At 38.7% G+C, this 22681-nt stretch overlaps 1 protein-coding gene across 1 annotated transcript in view; it reads right to left on the reverse strand.

Annotated features, from left to right (window-relative positions):
* Positions 1-22681, reverse strand: part of LOC140229412 (cell adhesion molecule DSCAM-like) — a 49363-nt gene that overhangs the window by 4720 nt on the left and 21962 nt on the right. Inside the window, exons 10-28 of the mRNA XM_072309663.1 lie at positions 21733-22029; positions 21022-21153; positions 19971-20144; positions 19162-19232; positions 18546-18777; positions 17669-17815; positions 16461-16616; positions 15035-15174; positions 12193-12346; positions 11736-11853; positions 11060-11220; positions 9898-9918; positions 6324-6422; positions 5578-5766; positions 4722-4843; positions 3236-3413; positions 2484-2712; positions 1209-1333; positions 272-484 (exon numbers count right to left, since the gene is read on the reverse strand). Of these exons, the coding sequence (XP_072165764.1) occupies positions 272-484; positions 1209-1333; positions 2484-2712; positions 3236-3413; positions 4722-4843; positions 5578-5766; positions 6324-6422; positions 9898-9918; positions 11060-11220; positions 11736-11853; positions 12193-12346; positions 15035-15174; positions 16461-16616; positions 17669-17815; positions 18546-18777; positions 19162-19232; positions 19971-20144; positions 21022-21153; positions 21733-22029 (2958 nt within the window). The remainder of the gene's footprint in view (positions 1-271; positions 485-1208; positions 1334-2483; positions 2713-3235; positions 3414-4721; positions 4844-5577; positions 5767-6323; positions 6423-9897; positions 9919-11059; positions 11221-11735; positions 11854-12192; positions 12347-15034; positions 15175-16460; positions 16617-17668; positions 17816-18545; positions 18778-19161; positions 19233-19970; positions 20145-21021; positions 21154-21732; positions 22030-22681) is intronic.

The raw sequence follows: 22681 nt of genomic DNA on the forward strand, positions 1-22681 counted from the left end.
CATTACACATTTGTGACGTTAGCATTGTACAAGTGTTCAGAAAGTAGGCCACATTGTACCTTTGAATATGCTTATTGTACAATATAGTTTAAAAAGTTTAAAGACGACAAATTAATGAAAAATCATAAACATTTTTCATCAATAATTATGCAGAAGTTTAGGGGTCAGATTGCTCTTGTTTATATCAGGTGTGAGAATTGATGAATGTGTCCAAACACAACGCACGTCTGTCTTCTCATAGAATCGATTTGCCTATAGCAGCGTCCCATACCTCTGCGGGCAATTTCTTCCGGGGGAATGTCATAAAGACGGTCGTCGCGAAGGACGCCTCCTACGGCGCCGCAATCACTGAGACTCGCGCTAGAGCCGTCCGACCGAAAGGTACTCATGCTGGGGTAGATAGAGCCATCCTGGTAGTCAAACGTCGCGTAGGGATCGGCCAGACCGCGGATTCGGCGCGGTTCGCTGGCGTAGTCCCCTTCCTCTGTGGCAAACGAGAGAAGATTCACGTGTCAAGTTTTGAAAATTTATTACGTCAAAGTTTATTTAGTATTGCACTTCCCGTCATATATAAATTTTCTGCCCTCTCTGCTTGCGATGATTCTCTGTCCACAGCAGTCAAATGCTTCTAATTGTTATGTCATAATCAAGTTAACAAACTCTTTAATCTGTAGTTGCATAATTCAGTCTTTTCAATGGTACAATATACAGGTTGTGAGTGGCACACCGTACTGACTTTTTGAAAAATACAGCATTGCATTGTGAAAGATGTATAGATAGTGGCATGGCCAAAAGAAGGCACGGCTCTCGCCATCACATATCTATAGAGATTCCACGTCGGAAAGAACTCGCCTTTAATATGTGCGTTTACAGTTAAGAACCCATGTACACAAGGAAAAAGGCAGTCAGTCGCTATATTAATGGTGATTTGTAAAATTCCTATCTACGTAAGATGTCAACATAGTCACTCGAACACGAGGTACAATACACATGTATGTCATATACAGAAGAAGAAAAAAAAAGGTGATAAAGTGATGTATCATATCCTTTGCTGCTGTACTGAAATTGTAGATATTTTAGTCCCAGTGAGGGTTTATGAGTGTGTGTGTATTTGTGTGAGTGTGTCTGTGTGTTGTTTATGTTGTTTTTATTGTTTGTATTATGTCTGTTTGTTGTTCAGTGTGGACCTTTGTAATTTTTGGCGTTACCTTCATCCGCGTTAAAAATCCACGGGGTCTGTCTCACGGCTATTGTTTCGGAACGCTCGTAGGCTCCTAGGAATGGCTCCCTCTCCGGCGGCAAAATTACAGTCGGTCGGTTCTGGTTCTGTTGCCTGTTGTCAGATGAGAGACGGTAGTAGATCCTAGAACAAAATTGTAGGCTTGACTTGAAAGTTCTTTTGCTTCATTATTTCTTGGCTCCTTTTTTTTTTCAATGAACGGAACTGAAAGTGTGAATAATTACTACCCGGTTACATCTCTATAGAAATGAAAAAAAAAAAGATTTCAAATTGACAGAAACATCAAATTGCCCACATTCATAATTTCTAAATTAGTGACGTTTTTAAAATGTATCTTTGGTCAAAAAATATTTTTTGATATGTGAAAGAGATGTATATTAGTAATCTGTTGCACCAACAATCAGAAAAAAAGTTACATATAAATGAAGAAAACGTATATTTTGATATAGAAAATAAGAACTAAATCAGTGAGACTGAAAGGAAAGACTATCAACTTTCTTTTGTTCTCAGGAACCAGCAAGGGATTAAGGAACCAGCAAGAGATTAGGCAGCCTGGGAACAATGGTAAAGTTATAGTCTTCTTTTCAGACCCATTGGCTTTAGTGGTATGTTTATAACTTTAAACGTATTTTTCTTTGCTAATATTGAACATTTTTTTTTTCTTATTCTTGGTGTAATAGGTTACTGAAATGTAGCTCTTACACATATCAAAAAATATTTTTTTGGCCAAAGATACACTTCAACTTGTAAGCAGCTAATGGGTATCAAATAACTGGATTAGTGAATGGACTGGTATGTAGATAGGTGACTAAGAATAACGGAATAACTATGATGTATTAAAAAGAGAAATAATGAATTAACACACAATTAGATAGGTGATGATGATGATGATGATGACCCACAACATTTTTTAAAGCGCCATATTATATCTGTTGTAGAAACATTAAAAGGCGCAGACTCCTCCAAGAGAGTTAGCAATTGAATGCCTGGTAAAAAAATGTGAGCTTTGAGTGAGGCTTTGAAGTGATCCAGACTGTCAATTTCACGGAGAAAAGATGGGAGGGAGTTCCATAGGTGAGGAGCAGTGGAGGAAAATGTCCACTGAATAAATGAAATTGATGAGTAACAATAAGAGAACAATAAGATTGTGTCTAAGTAATCTTATAGAAAGTAAAATGAGATAAATAAACCCAGCACTATTCAAATCAAACGGAGTCACATCTCATTGTGACGTCACACTCACGATGGCGAGTTCCCGTTGCTCTCGCGTCCGCTCAGCGTCTCCACCACGACGTGCTGCGACTTCAGCGTCTTGCTGCGACGTCGGCGGCACCCGTGGACGAAGTAGCTGACGAATCCGAGGATGACCAACAGGGTGAGCAGCGCCAGGATCGGGCCAAACAGACGGGGGTTCTCGTAGAAAGCGAGCTGTCTCGGCGTGCCTTGCTTGACCTCTATAGGGGGCGCTGTCCCTGCAGATAAAAAAAAAGGGAACATGTTTCTGAGTGTGTGTGTGTGTGTGTGTGCGTGCGTGTGCGTTTCTGTGTGTTCGTGTCTGTATGTGTGTGTCTGTGCGCTCTGCTTGAAATTCATAATAGCATGCTCCAAGTAGACCTGCCTATGAATGGCACAATACGATGGAAGCGACAAGAAGAAATGTAGCCTGTTGATATTTATACAGCAGTGCGATTAGAGAACGATTTATAGGTTTCAAATACATTGTAAGATTGATATCATTTGACTACGATGGCTTTGTGCCAATATTCTACGATTTCTCACAGCGAATTGACATTAGGATCACATATAGGCATGACGCTTGTTTCATAAAGCTTCATTTTTAATGTTTACAGCTGTTTTGAGTTACTTTGATTGCAGTTGCCTTGAATGCAGTCATTAAATAAAAAATCAGTTCCAATCGTTTTAGTTGTTGCAGCGCTATTATGCAGCCTATGCTTTAGCTCACTGTAGTATTATGGGGAAGAATTTGCTTTTTACCTGAACCACTGAATGCGACGGTTGCCACTCGATACTGTTGCACGCTAGGACCGGCAGTGTTGACAGCCGTGACCCGGAACTCGTACCAGGTCAGAGGTCGAAGGCCATCGACCGTGAACTCCCTGGTATCTCCGGGCAGGTTGTTAGCAGTGTTAACCCATTCCTTCTGTGCAAATATCTGTCGATAAAACGAGGGGGGGAAGAAAGAGGTATAAACAACAAGCAGACGGGCGGTGTATTGTCACCTTTTTACTGACTTATGCCTCAAAATCTGGAATGTGGGTTCACTATGGCAGAGCTGACAAGGTTTGGGGGAAGATTCTTGTTTGGAAGGCGGTTTTGGTTTGGTAGATGGTTCGATTTGAAAGAGCGTTTTGGTTTGGAAGGTGGTTTTGGTTTAGTAGATGGTTTCGGTTTGAACGATGGTTTTGGTTTTGAAGGTAGTTTTGGTTTGGGAATGGTTTGGTTTTGGAAGGTTGTTTTGGTCAGGAAGATGGTTTTGCTTTGCAATATCATATTGGTTTGGAAGACGATTTTGGTTTTAAATGTGTTTCTTTGTTTGGAAGGTGGTTATGGTACGGAAGATGGTTTTGGTTTGCAGTGTGGCTTTGATTTGGAAGATAGTTTTGGTTTTGAAAATGGTTTTAGTGTAGAAGATGGTTTTTCGTTTTAGACAATCCAATGTCTCCTACATGATTGCAATCACTGCTTAGGTTTGTTGGGTTTTTTTTTTTTTTTTGTACTTGATTGCATTTCTATGTTTATTGGCATGATGTACTTTGTTGGATGTTTGCACAACAATAGTGCTCCTTAAGATAGTATTGAATGTGAAAGAAAAAATGTTGTGATGATGGATGGTCTAAGCGATAGTTGAAGTGACGAATAGGTGATAATGTGGTGGTGGTGGTGGTGAATGTTGTGCCAGAGATATTAGGGAGCTTTAGATTTTAGACGCGCGGACATTCAAAGGGAAAAAAACATGGTCTGAGCGTGCGCAGTAGCTTGACGTGTGCTACTGCGCACGCTCAGACCATTTTTTTTCCCTTTGAACGTCCGCGCGTCTAAAATCTAAAGCTCCCTATTGTGTGGGGGGGGGGGGACGTGGAGTTCATTTTGATGGTTTCATTGGAGTTTACCCATCGCTTGATTTTCTTTTACACCCTGGTATCTCTCATTTTCGGAAAAGATTTTATCCAACCCCCAACTGAAAGAAGTCTCTCTAGACTGCAATAGAATCAAAATAAATCTATCCACGTTGCCAATAAAGAAATTCTTCATAGTAGAACTCTGATACCCAAAAGGGACTAGAACTGATCAAAGTAAAATCGGAGACCAGGGGAAATGCAGTTACTTCTCGATGCTTATTAGTTTGGAATTTTAATTGCTAATCCCTCCAATACTTGAAATAAAGGCAAAACTAAACAAACAAAAAAATAGAAAAACTCTAATGTGTCAAAATCGAAAATAAGCTTAATTCCATGCATACCTGATATTGGATGCTATAGGACTCGATGGGGCATCCCCCGCTCTCCCAACTAGAGAGAACCAACGTGATACTCGAGGCGTTCTTCAGTGGCACGATTTGGTCCGTAGAGGGCGGTATTGGTACTGTTATGAAGAAAACAACGATAGGTATTAAAACCCTGCGGTACTTACACGTACGTCGGCAGATGTCTGCAGACAATATGAAGTGTGGACCTTCAACCGAAAAGGCGTATTACGAGGCAGAAATCTTGAAAACAGTTTGTTTGACATTTATATTGGTGCGTGTTTCTTTCTCGTTGTTTCAAGCATTGATATTATTGCAGTACGTTATCATCGTACAAGATGCACGCGCTAATGATTACAAAGTTATGTTTGTATTTAACAAGAATGTGAATTGATACTTTACAAAATAGCGTTTGATATCGATAGTAGGCATTATTTCGTATGCAGTCTCCATGATGTATTCAAATTTATTCAGACTGTCTACGTTATTCGGCTTTCGCCAAACAAGGAAGATGCTTTCCTTGGCTAGCGTATTCTGACGTCATCAACAATAGGAACTGAATTTATTTGTTGTTATTATATTGCTATCAAACGTCCTCTCCTCTCTTCTTAATTTTCATGTCTCTTATCTCTCTTTTCTTGTCCTCTCTTTCTCTCTCTTTCTGCTGTCTTGTTTTCATAGTTCATGTTTTCATTATCAGTCTTTATAAAGTGAACTTATAACATGTATGATTTATGTGTTACTTTACATTGTCATGGATGTATGCTGCAAATACAACACTGTATAATTTGTGAGGCAAGTTAATAAATGAAATGAAATGAAATGAAATGAAATGAAAATGAAATATGCTTACTTTCTCCTCGAGTGCTAGCCGACAAAATATCGCTGGGTTTACCGATGCCCAGCTTATTCTGCGCGGTGATGTAGAAGCGGTAGCCCGTACCGCACAGCAGGTGAAGGACGCGGTAACTCCGCAGCGACGCGTTGATGTTCTCGCGAAGCCACGTCTGTTCGTGCGCGCGTTGGTAGAAGAGTTGATACGCTGTGTGGAAAGAATCGGGAAAGCAAAACACTGCATTCGGTATACTGCACCATTTTAAGGAAATGTATGGATCGCTAAGTATGAATCAAAACTAGCCTAAGAAAATGCAGATTCTTGTGAATTATTAGTCCACTTATCTCTTTTTCTGCAACGGGGATGTAAAAGACGTATCTAACCTAAATTCTCAGTTTAAAAACATCACCTTTGTTTTATGTCGTCTTGTGTGAATTGCATTCTCTTCACATCCTAAAATGTGTAACTCCTTTACGTATAATAACCAGTAGCGGATTCAGGGGGAGCGCACCGGGCTCCCCCACCCCTTTATTTTTTTTTAAACAAAAGAAATAAAAAGAGAAAATGGGGAGGGGTGCGTGCGCCCTCCCCCCCCCCCCTTTAACTTTGTCAAGGCATCCCCTCTTTACGGAATTCCTGGATCCGCCCCTAATAACTGCCTTCTTGGACAAACTATTACAAGTCTCATTTAATGTCATGTGAAAATGGCTTTGTTTTGGTGCTTTAACATCCACCTGATACGTGTATTTTATAATCCTACTCACCGAGAATCGTCGACCCTCCATTTCCGGTTGATCTCCACTTCACTTGGATGGCCGTGTTTGATGTTGACGAGATTGTCAATTCTGGCGGGCTAGGGGGTGCTGTTTAGTATTATAAAACAAATACATTATTATTTGATGGTCGAGTGCGAGATTAATTCATGAAAACAAATTGTACACCTGTTTTGTGTAGCAGCAACGTTAATAGCTATAAGGATTTCTTGTCCATTAAATGCTCCTTAGCATGGATTTTGTAACCTTTGACAGACTTATTCGATCCCTTACTGCTTACTGACTTTGGGAGCACGACGGGCACTATCTATATCTACCCAAGATATATTATTGAATTACCTTCATAGAATATGTTCTTTGTTGATCGTTTCCAGCTATCAGCAGATGTCATTTCAGTGAATGCACCCGTAGTCGGCAAATTATACAGTATAATTTCTTTTCTCTTGTAGGATGTTTTCTTTTGAGGGTCATAGGATACTCACAAAGCATAAGTTTATAAGTTAGTCTGCTCATGTTGGGTTTTTTTTTTTTCCTACGGATTACAATTGAAAGATACGTGTAGATGAGCTACATCGAGTTTAGAATCACATAGCACATTAATCATGAAGTATGGATGAAAAGTAATGATGTGCCTTCCCACAAATGACGGTAATAAATGGTAAAATAATCCAATGCATAATTTTACATTGACCGGTTTATGATATCCACACATGGTTGCACCTGGTTCAAGAAAAAAAAATCAAATTACATAGTAATTACTTAAATCTGACAGGTTAAAAACAATCCCACAGTATACAAATAATGACTGCTATGAGGGGCACAGTTAAAATTATGGGCCCAAGTGATGTGAAAACCGTAACTATGCCCGAAGCGAAGCTGAGGGCGTGGTTATGGTTTTCACATCACCGAGGACCTACATAATTTTAACTGTGCCCCGAATATCAAGCAGTCATTATTTGTTTTATATACCCAGGGCCGGCGCACTGTTTTCAAAAGTGTGGGGGCCCACTTTCGGGTTTCATGAGCTAACAAGCAAAAAAGAAAAAAAAAAAAAAAAGGTCCTCAGCTCATTCTCTCCCCTCCCATTGTAGCGCATCTTACGTACTTCCGGGTTGAAAAAGTGGGGGCCCAAAGTGATGACACCTTATGTATTCCTTTGTATGGTGCACCAAAAAAAAAAAAATATATATATATATATATAGACAGAGATTCCGAAATATAGATACCGTAGCATCCGTCATCAACGCTGATCGACAGCGCGGAGGTCGATTGGTGCGTACATACCTTACATGTGATCTATGTGTACGGGGTTGCGACTGTCTGTCTCCAAACGTATTTACAGGGCACAGTCAATCAACTGTGCCCCGGGCACAGTAAATTATGACGTCATTTTGATCAACAATGGGGCACAGCTATTTTCATGACTCCCCTTTTAACCAATCAGATGAGAGGATTCTATATATGGTATATAATACCAACTATGCCCTTGGTTCTCATGTGACAATGTTCCTTAGTTCAAAAAGATAATCATAGCCAGTGCGAAAAGGTTATCAATCCATGAAAGGTGCGACAGAAGTCTTCGAAAATAAAGATTTTGTGTAGACCGCATTGATTAAAGTGACAAACAATGGAGGAGGGAGAAAAGATACATGTTTTCTGCATTATTGGTAGGCCTACTCTAAAGTTATTTAACTTGCGTGCCACATCACAGAACCAATGGCATGACATAATACATGATAGAAACTTCACATGCGGTTTCAGGCTGTTAAAAGTGTATACATTGTACTCAAGAATTCGCTACATTCAGTTCTACACTACAGCATTGCTGATTTAAAAAAAAAAAAGCCTAAAACATGTTTCTGTCAAGTGACATTTCTAGATTCGATATCTACTCTCTAGCCACAGATACCATGCAATGAGACATGACGTGTAACGACGTGAACAAAATCACTATCAACCATTTACAAACGCTCAAAAACAAAAGAAGATCAATCCAGTGTTGCGTAGTTAAAGAATATAAGAACACACAGACTTCTGGAGGTTTTTAACGTCGTTCTGTGAAGTATCATAAATTGGCTTTGTTTGTACGTATCGTCTACTGAAAGGTATAAGAATCTCTTCTGATGACACTCACAAACCTTTTTCTTTTCTTTTTTTTGAGGCTTGAAAATGGTTGATCTCTCATGAACGTGATATCTGTAAATCGTCCCCATATGCTCATCCAAATGATAGTAGACAATCACAATACCCATTCAACCTAAAATTCTGCCATCATATTACAAAAGTGATTTGTGATTGGAAGAAGGTCTGCCGAGAACCATATTATAGTAAACGGAAAAAAATCGAAGTCGCTACAGAGTGTTTTCTTTTTTTTCCTAATCTGACGCACTATCATCACTGTCTAATGCGGCAATTCAAGCTTTATATCATCCATTTTGCGTCAGCAGCATCTTGACGTGACTAGATATCAACCTCGTAAGAACAGAAAGATAAATTAAGCAACATGTGCATAATTCTGTCACATGTACAGAAATATACCAACGCTCATTGGATATATTACGTAACAATGTCTATCAGTTCTCGTCAAAACCGTCTTCCAACCACTCAAGTGGAAAACACTGTTACGTAAAATACAGTGATGACTATCAATAATACTAATGGTCACATGAGCACAGAGTCACAGTTAGTGATCGTTACGGCCTTACAGCACATTTTAGATTGCTTCATTTGGTGAGCACCTCGTCCAAATATCACTTTTTTTACAGAATCAATTTAATTGTACACAATTACTAGGCTCCTTTAACGTATGTAACTTCAGAAAGCTCCCTCCCACTCAAAAATAGAAGAAGAAAGAATGACGTTCAAAATGTATTTCATTAGTCAAACGTCTTTGCACCAGTATTGCTGATCTTGGTTCACTGACTGGTTGAAACTAATGCGGGTAACATATTATAAATATATAAAGTGGATAACATATGAATAGAGCACAATGATTTGTTATAACAAGTTTTAGTTCTTATAGTCCAGCGTAGATGGGTCCTTTCTCTTCTTTGCGCATATGAAAGGCTAAATGATTTTTTAATGAAAAAAAAAAGGTTTATTACACTTGAATGCAGCCCTCTGCAATGTGCTAGAAGGCCGCACGTCACTACTTCACAAAAACAAAATGAAAAGTTTCATTCTAGTAGGCAGTATAATACGTGAAAAGATGTGTCATAATCCTTTTGGATTCTACGTAAAGTTCATAAAATTAGATCTGCGTAAAAAAAAAAAGGAGAAGATAAGCTTTGTTTAGTTTTGATTTTTTTTCCAGGGGGAGGGGTTGATGCTTCGGCATTCTTATTTTTTTTTTCGTGCCCATTTTACTTGTATTGCTTGTAAATGATTTTGTCCACCAAACAAACACAACCAACAAATGAACTTTTTACCCTTGAAATGAAACTTTTTGTGTAATAACATTACAAATGATATTTTTATTTCATTGATCTTTAGGGAATGTATACATGCAGAGAAGGTACAGGCAATAAGATAAGCAGCAAGGCAAAGCTGGGTGTTATATACTTACTACCCTTCGTACGGTTCACCACTGCTCGTCGATGACGTCAGAGAAATATGCAAATTAGGTCAGGTCGAGTCATGCACAATATACATGTAGATATGTGTCACGTTAGAAATGAGTTATCATAAGCCACACACACAACGTGATGTCGTGTTAATCAGATAGGGAACTTAATCTTGGCTAGACAACATGCAGTGGACTACATATATAATCAAAAACATTATGGCTTTATGGGGAACATGCGTGTGAAGGGTGAAAGGTTATGCATTAAATCTTCAGTGTAAACATGCGGCATGCAAATTAAGCAAACGGGTGACATGCAGTGATAATACAGGTCTCTAAGAAATAATTATCTTTAAAATTCTGAAGAAAACATATAATTTCAACGACATTCAAGAATGTGATTCGATCTCAAACACTGAATATCCTTTCAAATTTAAATTTTGGAGTGTGAGTTCAGATTACTCTTTCTTGCCGGTTGAATCAGGAAAAAAAAAAGTTACACACGCAATTAATGCTTCTCCATGAATTTTCAAATTGCTCCAGTTAAAAAAAGCACAAAATGCATGATTTTTTTTTTTGACAGATCTAAATGCATTATCTTTTTGTTTGACAGATCTACTCTATTGTTTGTTTAGAATCTCATTTTCCTCCATTTCTAGGTTATGTGATTGAAATGTGCTTATCCAGTATTCGTGTCAAAGTGGCAGTGCGCTAATTCAAAACTGAAAGAACTTGGCACGTATAGATATTTTGTAAAATTTCGGATTTTAATTCTTCTAAATTATTTGAACAGTGACACATTAATTTCCTTCTTGCATCAATGCTTTTCTGAACTGACGAATCACAAACTTGACCAATAAACTGTTGTTTAGCTTGATGTTCATTGGTGATGGAACCAGGATTACTTTATGAATTATGCATAAATGATTATATAAATCAAAATTAACATATGGAATATGTTATATGAAATAAGAAAAGTCATCCAAGCCATGCCTTTAAGTAAACAGCGGTGTTATATAGATTGAAACTAACAAAGCATGCATCGATGAAATGTCATTCCGTTCATGCAGCATTAAATATGGCGCCTGCCATGCTGGTCGCATGCTCAAGTCAACCTGGCGCTCTCATGGACATGCACATGAAACAGACCGAAGTCTTCACTCACCCAACACTAAGAGCCGAACCGTGATGGAGTCGGAAGACCCGTACTCGTTTATGGCTCTACACGTGTAATTGCCGGCGTCCGTTGACTGGACGGAGTGGATGACTAGTGATCCGTTCTCGAGAATATCGATTCGTCCGTCTGGTGTGATTACGTCGGGCAATCTAGGTGAGATACGATAACAGTCAGCACAACAATATGAGTTTAGCCAAGATACAAAATAAAGACTCAGGGAATGTAAATCATACGACGTATTCTTACCTTGGCATATGATTAAATTCAGGTTTGTCTTTACAACAGAAGCAAAAACTTAAGCTTATTACCCGGAAATACTTTAACATAATCTATAGATTGTCATTAACGATTTCATCATTCTGACAGTAAATTCTTTGTCGATGTAACTGGAGAAGATGATCGTAAATAAGCGGTGATGTCATTAATTACATATTCACTTATCTTCAATGCCTTGATATGGTAATAATGCTTTGTAATCAGATATGACATATCTTTCAAAGGAAAAAAATGTTATGTTATACCATAAAAACTTTCTTGTTTAACGTCATGAAGACGCATTGAACCCTTCGCTTCGTAGATAAAGTAACTCGTCAAAGACTTGAGACATGCATGTTACACTCCGTTCTCGTGCTCAATGGGTTAATATCCAAACGAATGGAATCACCTGTTCTTCTTCCATTCAACCGTCAACACGGGGTCACCGACCGGAAGGCAATCCAAAGTGACCTCACGTTTCCATGGAGTCGTAAACGTGGTGGAGAATGACATTATTCTAGCCGGAACTGTAGAGGGCGCAATGAAAGAAAAAGCAAATTACTAGACTAGTAGATGAAAACGCCCTTTGATATTATGTACGCATGTTCGAATCGCAAATTGTACAGACTTGGTTTGTTCAATATATTTGCAATAGGGCCAGTTTAATATCCCCATTGTAAGTCAAGTCAATTGAGTCATTGATTGATACTTCAACAATTATTCAAGGGTTTATTACTATCATTGCAAAATGAAATTTAAAAGTATCACGGGAAATAAGAGGGAGGGGTACAGCGTTACTCTTAGTCTTGATTGAACCATTATTCTCAAGGGGGAATGTGCAGGGTCAAGTTCTTATAATCACGCACCTCTAGACATGGGAATTTCGGTAGCAATTCGACTTGGCTCCCCCTGCCCAACCATTGTACTGGCCTCCACCCAGAAGTCATACTCATAGTCGGTGCTTAGGTCTTCAACGAGGTAGTAGTAAGTGTTCGGCTCCAGTTCCTTCTCCTCAACAATCTGTGGAGACAAAATATAGCCATGTGGATGGAGCACAGATCAGATTATGATTGATTTCAAAATCTTACATAGTTTTTTTTTTTTTTTAAGGTAAGACGGTAATTATTTCTCGGGGGAAATAGAATCGATAATGTATTGTTAAGTCAAATTCATGCTTTGCATATCTTTCGGTCGTGAAACAAACAAACAAACAAACAAACAAAAACCATGCCGGATCGGTTGATAGCAGAAAGAATTTCTATTCCTTTACAACTACGCCGGCGTGCTACCTAACATTTCTACGAGCGAAAATAACTTCCTTATAATTTATATTTTTCAACTTGGACATTGCGGAAAACTTCCATGATTATTGGTATTACATGAACTTCTTGACTGCTCTGCAATTTGTTTTTCTGCTTGTTGTTTTGAGAAGAGAGAACATTCGTCTGGTTGACTGGTATGTAAACTGTAAGATGCTCGGGTAGCTGTCACTGGAATGTCTGTCCATAAAGCGTAAACCAAAATTTGAGTACGGGTACAATTTTTGTCGTGAGTTAAGAATTTCACAGAGTGATTAACAAATGAGAATATCTGTGTTTGTGTGAGTGCAAGCAACAAGGGAAAGAGCAGGCAGGGATACTGGAATGACGCTTTCTTCTTTTGGAAAAAAAAAAATGTGACACGTTTGAGTAACTAGATACATACGGATTTTGGCAGTACCAAAGTCAGCTGAACGATCATTACCAAACAATAATGGACACTTGCGATATATCAATAGCTTGTATCCACAGGGTGTAAAATAATGACGGGGCTGCATTTGGCTACTGAAATATCTGCATACCAGAGAGAGAGAATGGTTAAATTCATGTGGTCACAAAAATAGGAATCGCATGGATTGGTAATGGGTATTATCCGCACTTAAAAGTACACGCTTGGCACGCATATGAAACGAACAAATTTAAATAAAGTGAAAAAATGTTAAGTTCATAGAGTTACATATCTCAACGAAAATATGCCTTATAAGAACTGGAAGATTAGACGACGTTGAATAATGTGCATGAACCAAGACTTACAATATCAAACAGAGTAAGAATAATTGTCTGAAATTTAAAGTGCAGAAGAAGAAACGCTATTAACATGAAAAAGGAATTACGCATTTCTTTAACCGATTTCGATTCAGATCCCCCGGTACATATGACCAGCAGGCGGTAACTATGATTCGTTTTTTCCCCTTCTCTCAACCCTTGAATGTTGTAAGCAGTAAAAGAAAAGAAGAATTAATCATTTTGATACAAAATCAGATGGCAAATTACTGATGAAATATGTCCATTATCTTTACGTAAAGATACGCACAGACACAGCATAAGAAGGGATAATGAATAAAAATCATTCAAGTAAGAATCGTATACAGCCTATAATGAATTATGACAAGTTTCATACCTAGCCGTTTTCGCAGAAGACAGACAGAGTATACAAAAATATATCAAAAGACCCGACGAGTTGTTCGGTATACGCAAATAGGAAAAAAACTCAGATAGCCATTTTCTAGTGAGTACAGCAACTGCCTTTAGCGTAAAACATAACAGTGGATTGTAATACAAAACATACAGTATAGATTACTACTGTTCATAAAAGTAAGCTTATGTTATTTCAAGGTTAATTTGGATAGAGCAAGTCAATAGAGATACGAATTAACTCGAAATGAATGTACTATTGACGGCGTCCGTTCGTGTCAATGTCCACTGGTTGGGTGTACGACAGGGCGTTTTAATACACAGTCACACACACACATTGAAAGAGAAAGGAAAGTATCACCAGCACCTTTGCAATTAATTTCAGCCTCCTCGCAATAGTGAGAATAATGTAGTTTAGTTTGCTGGTGTTACAAATGAAGGTTGGGAGGAACATATATTATGTGGACTTTGTCAAAATAAATGAAATAGGATTATGAAGTAATCATATAAGTATCGCTATATCTTTGCGGTAGAGAATTCGTCGCTTACCGAGGTTGTAGTTTCATTTTGATAAATCTATGGGGCAAATGGAAAGATTCAGATTAAAACAGACAAACAAAAAATTGAGGGCCAAAAAAGACCTGAAAATCGGAATTACCATTCCATCTTTAGGTTGATACCACACTGCTGAGCCTTTTTCCTTCCAGTTCAGCCAACCTCCCCCCCCCCCCCCGTATGCGCTCCGTAAGCACTGACCTATCCCCCCCCCCCCCCCCTCCCCTTGCCGTTTGCACCTACGCAAGGAGTGTGTTTCCTTTTCGGAATCATTCAGCAAACGATGATGACACTGTCAGGATACATCTATGCCGTATGGTTAGCTGCGGTGTAATGTATGCATATACGCAGGGATGATCAATGGTGTCGATCCTGAAAGGGGGAGGGCAAGAGGGGAATTTGCACCCCCCCCCCCCTCCTCTCCAAAGGTGTTGAGGTCCAACATATATTTTACCCCACCTCCCCGCCCCCCCCCCCAAAAAAAAAGAAGAAATACCACGTAATAGCAATTTCAGGTTTCAAGTTTGTCTGTTTGTTGTTTTTCAGGTTCAACGATATTCATTTCCAGCAAATATCAATATTCATATTCATATAAAATGGATAAATATGAATATGAATATAGAAAATGAATAGATACAAATAGAATAATAATGATTCCCCAATGAGGATTTTTTTTTCTTCGAATAGAGTATGCAATTACCTCCCGTTCGCGTTCTCTGTACCGTATATGCAGGTAGTAGTGCGTAAGGATGCCATTAATGAAGAGCGGAGGAAGCCAAGACACCATGATGCTTGTAGGTGATGCGGCGTGCGCCTTGATATCGGCGGGTGCCTCCGGAACTATATTGGCAAAATGCAATGGAGAAAGCCGTATGATATTATGAAGTGTAAGGTACACATTACAGTCGTGGGCCCTGTTTTATGAAGAGTTATAATTGATTATCTCTATGCTAAGTGTATGGCAGCCGGTGTGGTAAGGAAATTCATAATCGGCTATATAATTTGATAAAACGGGCCCTGATGAGATGTGCGACGCGCAAACGCTAAATCAAGAACGTAACATTGATGACACAAAGGGAAACGTCAATTTCCATTGTTACACCTACATCCGTCAGGCGCTATAGGCAAATTCAATTTCACACCATCCTCAAGTGTTTTGTATGGACAGATGTTCTCTACGTTTTCTCTATTTCGCCCAAAATATTTTGAGATGATGTTCGTGGAGGGGTTTAAGTGTTTTGTGATTTGCTTGTTTCTTTCCCTCTGACGTAACTATTGAGTCAAAGGATTTTTGTCGCAACTGATTCATAAATTGTTCTTCATCGACGGAAAGGCATACTGATTTTTCACTGCTTTGATTAATACACATAGAAAAGTAATAATGGCCCAAGGCCGACATAGAAAGAATCATTGATTTTGATGAAAAAGAAAATAAATATAATTTTTTTTTACAATAAACGAACGTTTTATTTTTCTTTCCTACACCCTCTACAAAAGCCCAAGTGTCCCAGCCCCATAGTGCACCCTCACTCATTGTATTCAAGGCGTTCGAAGTCCAACAGACACCCTTATATGCGGTTCAAGGACAATTATTTATTTCACAATTACCCCAATCTCTTCCCCTGACATAACACCCGACCCTAAACCCTAATTATAATCATGTACCTAATCCTAACCGGTATTCCAACCAAACCTAACCTTAACTCTAACCTTAACTCCAACCAAACCTAACCTTAATCTTTATTCTAACCCTATCACTATGCCGTATTTAGCCGTGGGTTATTGCACTCGAGCGGTAATTGTCCTGATACGTTTCTAAGCATGTATCATTGAGTTGCCGTTTTGCATCGAAAAATCCGCCTAGTGTAATCACGTGAATGCTTTCTCCAGTTTGAATAGTTTCAGTTTCAGATGTACTCCGCCTACACAAATGAAACAGTATGGCTAATCAACAATGACGTTCCCATCAAATAACATGAACAAGATTACATAAAGGAATGAATATGATTACGTGGTAACAAGATGATACATTCAAATCTTAGGTGACTGCGTGTCTGTGATAACTGTGTTGGGGCGAATTCATGGTATGGTTTACCAAGGAGCTTCTGCTCCTTGGATGTACGTACCGTCTTGCTCGGTCCGCACTATCTTCTCCTCGCTCCTCACTCCCTCCCCGACCCGTGTGTACGCCACCACCGACAGGCTGTAGTTAGTGAACTTCTGAAGATTGTTGAGCTCCGCATACAGGTTAGTTGTTTGGTATCTCTGGGAATCCAGTTCATCTGATGTGATGCACCGAGTAAATGAATTGATAAATAGTTGATTGAATGAATAAGTATGTATTTGAAAGTGTGCATAAATAGATAATGTAAATATAATGAATATGATTATGTATACATGAGTAAAGATGATCAAATGAATGAAGTACATGTACTAGATAAATACACGAAAGGATCACGCTATACAAATACAAGAATAATGAGGAGAAAAATAAACAACCAAGTGAATAAACAGATGAGCATATGAAAAAAAAATAAATGAATACATTCATCGATGAAAAAATTGCACAATTTAAGTGGGGTGGTGGGTTGTTGTAGTTGTTGTTGTTTTTTTTTGCACAAATTTGCCGTCCTTAGTGTATTGTTTGACTTTTGATGTGCAAATAACTTTTACCTCTAAAGTAACATTTGAAGAGTTTGTTTGCAAAAACCGATAAGTCCATATTTGCCAAATGGAGATATTTGCGATTAAAGGTCAAGAAAAATAAAGAGAATAATAAGAAAAATTGTGCTTCTTTTGACCATAACTTCAAAAATGTACCTTTATATGTAGTGACCAATATATCATTTAAAAGGGATTATTTTGTGCTTTATGACAGAGAGCGTACTTCAAAATCTTCAAAAATGGACTTATCGGTTTTTGCAAACAAACTCTTCATTTACGATACTGCTTATTACGTCAAACAGATCACAGTTGCGAGATTTTCGTGTTGGCAGCAAATAAATGAAAACGATGGAAACTGCCTTGGACCAAAATTCCTTTTACCTAAATTTGTTAATAGTTTTTCACCTTAGTCCCGACAAATTCAATCATAAGTGAAGTGTATACAGTGTGATCACTTGTAACGAAAGGGGAGTATCTTTAACCGTTTTTTGTCATTTGGTTTGTCTTCTGTCTTATTCCTTTGCTTGTTTCTTAGTTCGATTTTACGGTCAGTTGTTTGTAGTTGGTTTATTTCTTGGTTAAGTGGTTGGTTGGTTGATTGACTGGTCAATTGGTTAGCTGCTTGGTAGGTTAGTTGGTCAGTTTGTTGGTCAGTTGGTTAAATGCTTACCTTCGTCTTCTCGCACAGGCCTGTAGTAAACTCTGTAGCCCTGCAGTATGCCGTGCAGTGACTCCTGGTTAGGTGCGGTCCAGGCTACCATCACACCGGTCGACCCCAGAGATCTGGCTGTGACAGCTTGTGGCGCCTCGCTCGGAACTTCGGAAAGACGAATAAGAAAATTTTGAGGATTTTTTTTTCCGAAAGTCAAAGGCTACAGCGATACTACGTCATCAGCGCAGGAACGTAAATTTGATAGCAAAGCAGAGAGAGAGAGAGAGACAGGATAAAAAAACAGTTATCATCTGTGCAGTTACCATCTGCACAGAAATGTCGGTGTTAATAAATTAGTTTTGCAATGGGGATCTCTAACGAAGACCTCTGTAGGTTTGGTTCGAGCTCGAGCTCCAACAACTGCACATTTTTTTTTTTTTTTTTTTTTGGGGGGGGGGGGGAATGCGATGTTTCACAAACATTTATTTCTCAGGAAAATTACAGGAAATTGTGTTACATAATCAAACTCAAATTACTAGAAGTACATGTACTTTCGTACTTGGTTCTAAAAAAAAAAAAAAAAAAAAAAAAAAAAAAAACCTAAAGTGTTACAATGTGGCTACTCTGACTGCATTGAAGTACTTTATATTTTCTGCCAGAAATAACAAGACAACATTAGATTTTCGCCAATTTTGTCAATTGTCAAAGCAAGCGAAGAAAGCAGATGGATCCAATATTACCTGGAATCATTCTTATTCACATTATTAAGACTGTTCGTAGCTGCATGTCAAATTGTATCATTTGTCTTTATGTATCACATGTGGCTTTTGGCATTTATATGTACCTGAATCTTAAGTGAATAAAATTGTAAAAAAAAAGAAAAAAAAAAAGTTACCATCTTCCAGAGTCATGACCCTGTGGTAGTTCGACCATGGGCCGACGTTCACCCGGTTGTAGGCACGCAACTGGATGGTGTACTCCGTGAATTTCCGCAGCTGCGTCAACGTGTGGGTCTCGATGTAATTCGTCTCCACGGGAATGATCCGGGACTGGAACGGCGAATCGGGATCCCGATACTGGATGTGGTAGCCGAGCAGGAGTCCGTTCTGAAGATCCGCGCGTGGTTGCTAGGGGAAAGGGAGAGGAGACAAAACAATATTTTATCTTTTTGAATCATATTATCATCAGTTAGACTGATTGATTTTGTGAATGAATGGGGACAGAGTTAATAACAGGTCTATTATTTTTGGAATATCATGTGTGATTATATAATCATTCTGATTTATATCAATATAATGTACTAATATTATAAATATGTACAGTCAAACTGGCCTATAGCTATATACCACATGCAGGCCTATATGGCGGCCACTTTTCATATCTCCCTTGGGTGGCCGCTGTAAACAAGTTTAATCACACATTCTCGTGTGCGTGCGTGTGTGTCTGTGTGTCTTGGTGTGTTCGTGTGCGTGTGTGTCTTTTGCTTTTATTCAGCCTCAATAGTCTCTCACCCGCCACGTGATCTTGATACTTTGTGACGTCAGGGCTTCGGTCTCGATATTCAAGGGCATGCCAGAGGGCGCTGTCGAGTACAAAATAAAAAGTCAAAAAAAAAGTTAGGTGTGTCGAGCATGATGGAAATTAAGCTCCTGTAGGTTATAACCATTTCCTGGGGGAAAGAATGTTGCGTATGTAAGAGAGGTCTTTGCTTGTTTGTTTGTCTGTTTGTTCATTTGCTTTTGTTCCATCATTAAATCTCATTGAATGATAAAGAAGAACAATACGGAAAGTAGTTAAAGATTCAACCATCACTGACTGAGTGCTGAAGTAAAATTAGCAGCAGCGTGACGGAATGAGTTTACGATGTCATAGCCTCACAACTTGCCGTATGATTTCGATAAAATATGGTTAGAAATTACTCTCTTTTTTTTTCAAATGCCATAGTTATGACCCAGTCTCATATCGTAATATATCTTACTTATCGCTTTTTAAGTTATTCGACCGGGAACAACATTATGTTTCACAACTTTATAGCAGAAAAAGAAGATTATTTTCTTCAGGGTCTTTTTCATGTTAGGTGATTATATCATCAGCTCACTTATTTGCATATTCACAGCATCTGTCTCAGCACTTTCTTGCGAAGATTAGCTAATTTTTAACATATTTCAATGAGTTCCCACTTAAATCTGCTTTTAACAATTTCCGCTGTTATGCTTGTAAGTGGTTATTTGTCCTCTATTTCTTTATTCAAGGTTTGTTTTTATTCCATATTTGTAATTTTCAGGATTTTTATTGAGTAATCATTGATATCATGCCTAACCTTCTTCCTTTGTTGTGAACAGGATTTCTGGGCTTGCGTCACTTATACCAATGGCATTGAAGGCAAATATCCGCACGTTGTATGTGTAGGCTGGGTGCAGCCGAGCGATGGTGTACTGGTAGCCAATCAGATCGGCGGGAACGTGTTTCTGTGGCAACCCCTCCTGCCAAGCATCTGCAACCATGGAAACAGGTATGATAATGAGGTGACACGACATGTGCTCCGCCTACAATTGCTCCGTAAATTGTGACAAGTGGTAACTAACAACAATTTCTGCCTTCACACCCGATCGACATCTAAATCATTGAATAAAATGATAATACTCAATTAACATTTGAACAAAAAATACCAAACTAAGAAATATTTGTAATTTGAACAATCTTACATCAGGAGCACTTGCACCACGGTGCTACATGTCTGTACAGTTTCTGCAGATTCAGTATTCTTATTCTTATTATTGCTATAAAATATTTTTTCTCATCATTTTCATTAACATCATTACTATGATTTCTGCTGTTATTATTATTATATTATCATTATCATCGTTGTTGTTGATATCATTTTTCTCATTGCCGTGACGATGTCATGAAGTCATAAAACAGAAAGAAACTATACTTGAGGCGGTTTAAAGTTGAACAACGCCCCAACACATGCATTTATCAATTTACATGCACACAAGTCGTATTAAGACTTTTTGAATACAAAGCAGCAAGTTCTAGCATACCTTTAGACGATCTTATAGTATCTTAAGAAATCATGCCACGAAATGAAGAACTCATACTCTCTATAGCTCCCATCCTCTGACGTACAATACTGACACTTAATATACCATTGTTTCTTTTAGTGCTTATTGCCACCCTCCGCGTATTAACCATTCCTGTGACAATGAGCCAGATGCGTATAAATTTCTCACACTACTAAGGACAGGATATAAACGAGGTTCTATTGCCCCGTTAGGTGGCAGCTCACTATGGTATTCCAGTATAATGCCTCTTGACATTTTGTCGCTATACTCATACGTTCTACTACTACTCTCCTCCTCATCCAGTACCTGAATCGTTCTTGTATTCGAGTGTGAAACCCGTCACGGGGCTGTTGCCGTCGAAGGCGGGTTGCCATGCCAACAGAACACTGCGGCTCGTCTTGTTCATAACGTGTAAATCAGTTGGGTGCTCCGGTTTTTCTGTTGATATGAAAAAAAAAGCATTGTAGCTTATTGATATCAGAGGGTCATGATATGAGGGGAGAGAGGCAGCAGACACTTAGTCCAAGGAAAAGAAGAAAAAGATGATGATGGTAATGGTGGTGATTATGATGATGATGATGAAGCAGAGAAAAGAATGATAAGAACAAGTGAAAGTTAATAGAGGAGTGATAGCAGAAAAAGCCTGAAAAAGTAGAGGAAAAAGCAGTAAGAAGACCAGGGAAGTGAATTAAAAAAAAAATCAGTAAAATTTGAAAAGACTAGGGTAGAGAAGTGGAAAAAAGCAATTTCCTTAATCATTCAAGTAATTATATAAAAAAAAAAAATATATATATATATATATATATATACATATATATATATATATATATATATATATATATATATATATATATATATAGATATATATATATATATATATATATATATATATATATATATATATATATACTACTTCAGTTACTGTGCTCTTTCTGGCGTAACGTCCACAGGACATTACTCTCGACACCGGCAGTTTGTGCCGCCATTTCTTGCATTTTATTTTGGTCTTGTGTTCACCTTGTACCCAAAGCTGGATCACGTGTTCATCGGCGCCGTGGTCGTTCTGCGCCAGGCAGATGTACGTGGCCGTGTCGTCGCGCACCGAAGCGAAGATGGTGAGGATGGAGCGAGCCATGTCGCCGTCGCTCACCGTCTCGATCTGGTAGCGCTCCGTGGAGAGTCGGTTAAACGGGATATCGTTCTTCGACCATCGGATCTCCAGGGGAGGGTGGCCGTTGGCTACGCACTCGAGGGCGACCCGGTGTTCCAACTGGACCGTCATGTTCTGCTGCTGGTGCTCAAAAGTGGCGGGAACTGAAACGCGCAGACGACACCCAACATCAATTTTTAATGCCAAATATAACAGCCTAATGTTTCTCGTTTAAAAAACAAAAGCAAGAAACACCTTGATTCATTCATTTTTTTTTTTATAAGACTAGGTGGCCTTTAAACCAGAAGGAAACCCCCAATGCAAACTACGTGAAGTTTCTGGTCCATTAGTATCTAATGTAATCACGGCAGACTCAAAGAATCAGAGCGGCCATGATCAAAATAGGTACATAAAATCATATGACCATGTCAACGGACAGCTACAACAGTGTTAGTTTCTGTGCGTTTTGTTGATTCATTGGAAAGACATACGCAACAGTCATTTTGCGATTTGAAGTTACCATTACCTAACGCATAGATTTACTACCGCACAGACAAACATGTACTCATGCTTAAGAAACTCACTGATAGTAAGATGCTATCTTTTGTTGATTCTGTCCAGTACTCACCAAAGACAGTGGGTGGGTAGGGTCATTTTGTTGTGACCTTTTTAAGTAACGATATCTTTGCTGATTGTTCAGAGGATATACTTGACAAAACTCGCTTTATCGTCAGTTGATAGTGGCAGGTCCTTATAGGAGCGACCTTGCCTTTCACAGGCTACTCTAATCAATCAGTTGATTAATCAACCAGTAGG

This window comes from Diadema setosum, chromosome 6 (assembly GCF_964275005.1).
Source record: "Diadema setosum chromosome 6, eeDiaSeto1, whole genome shotgun sequence".
In the NCBI taxonomy this organism is placed as follows: Eukaryota; Metazoa; Echinodermata; class Echinoidea; order Diadematoida; family Diadematidae; genus Diadema; species Diadema setosum.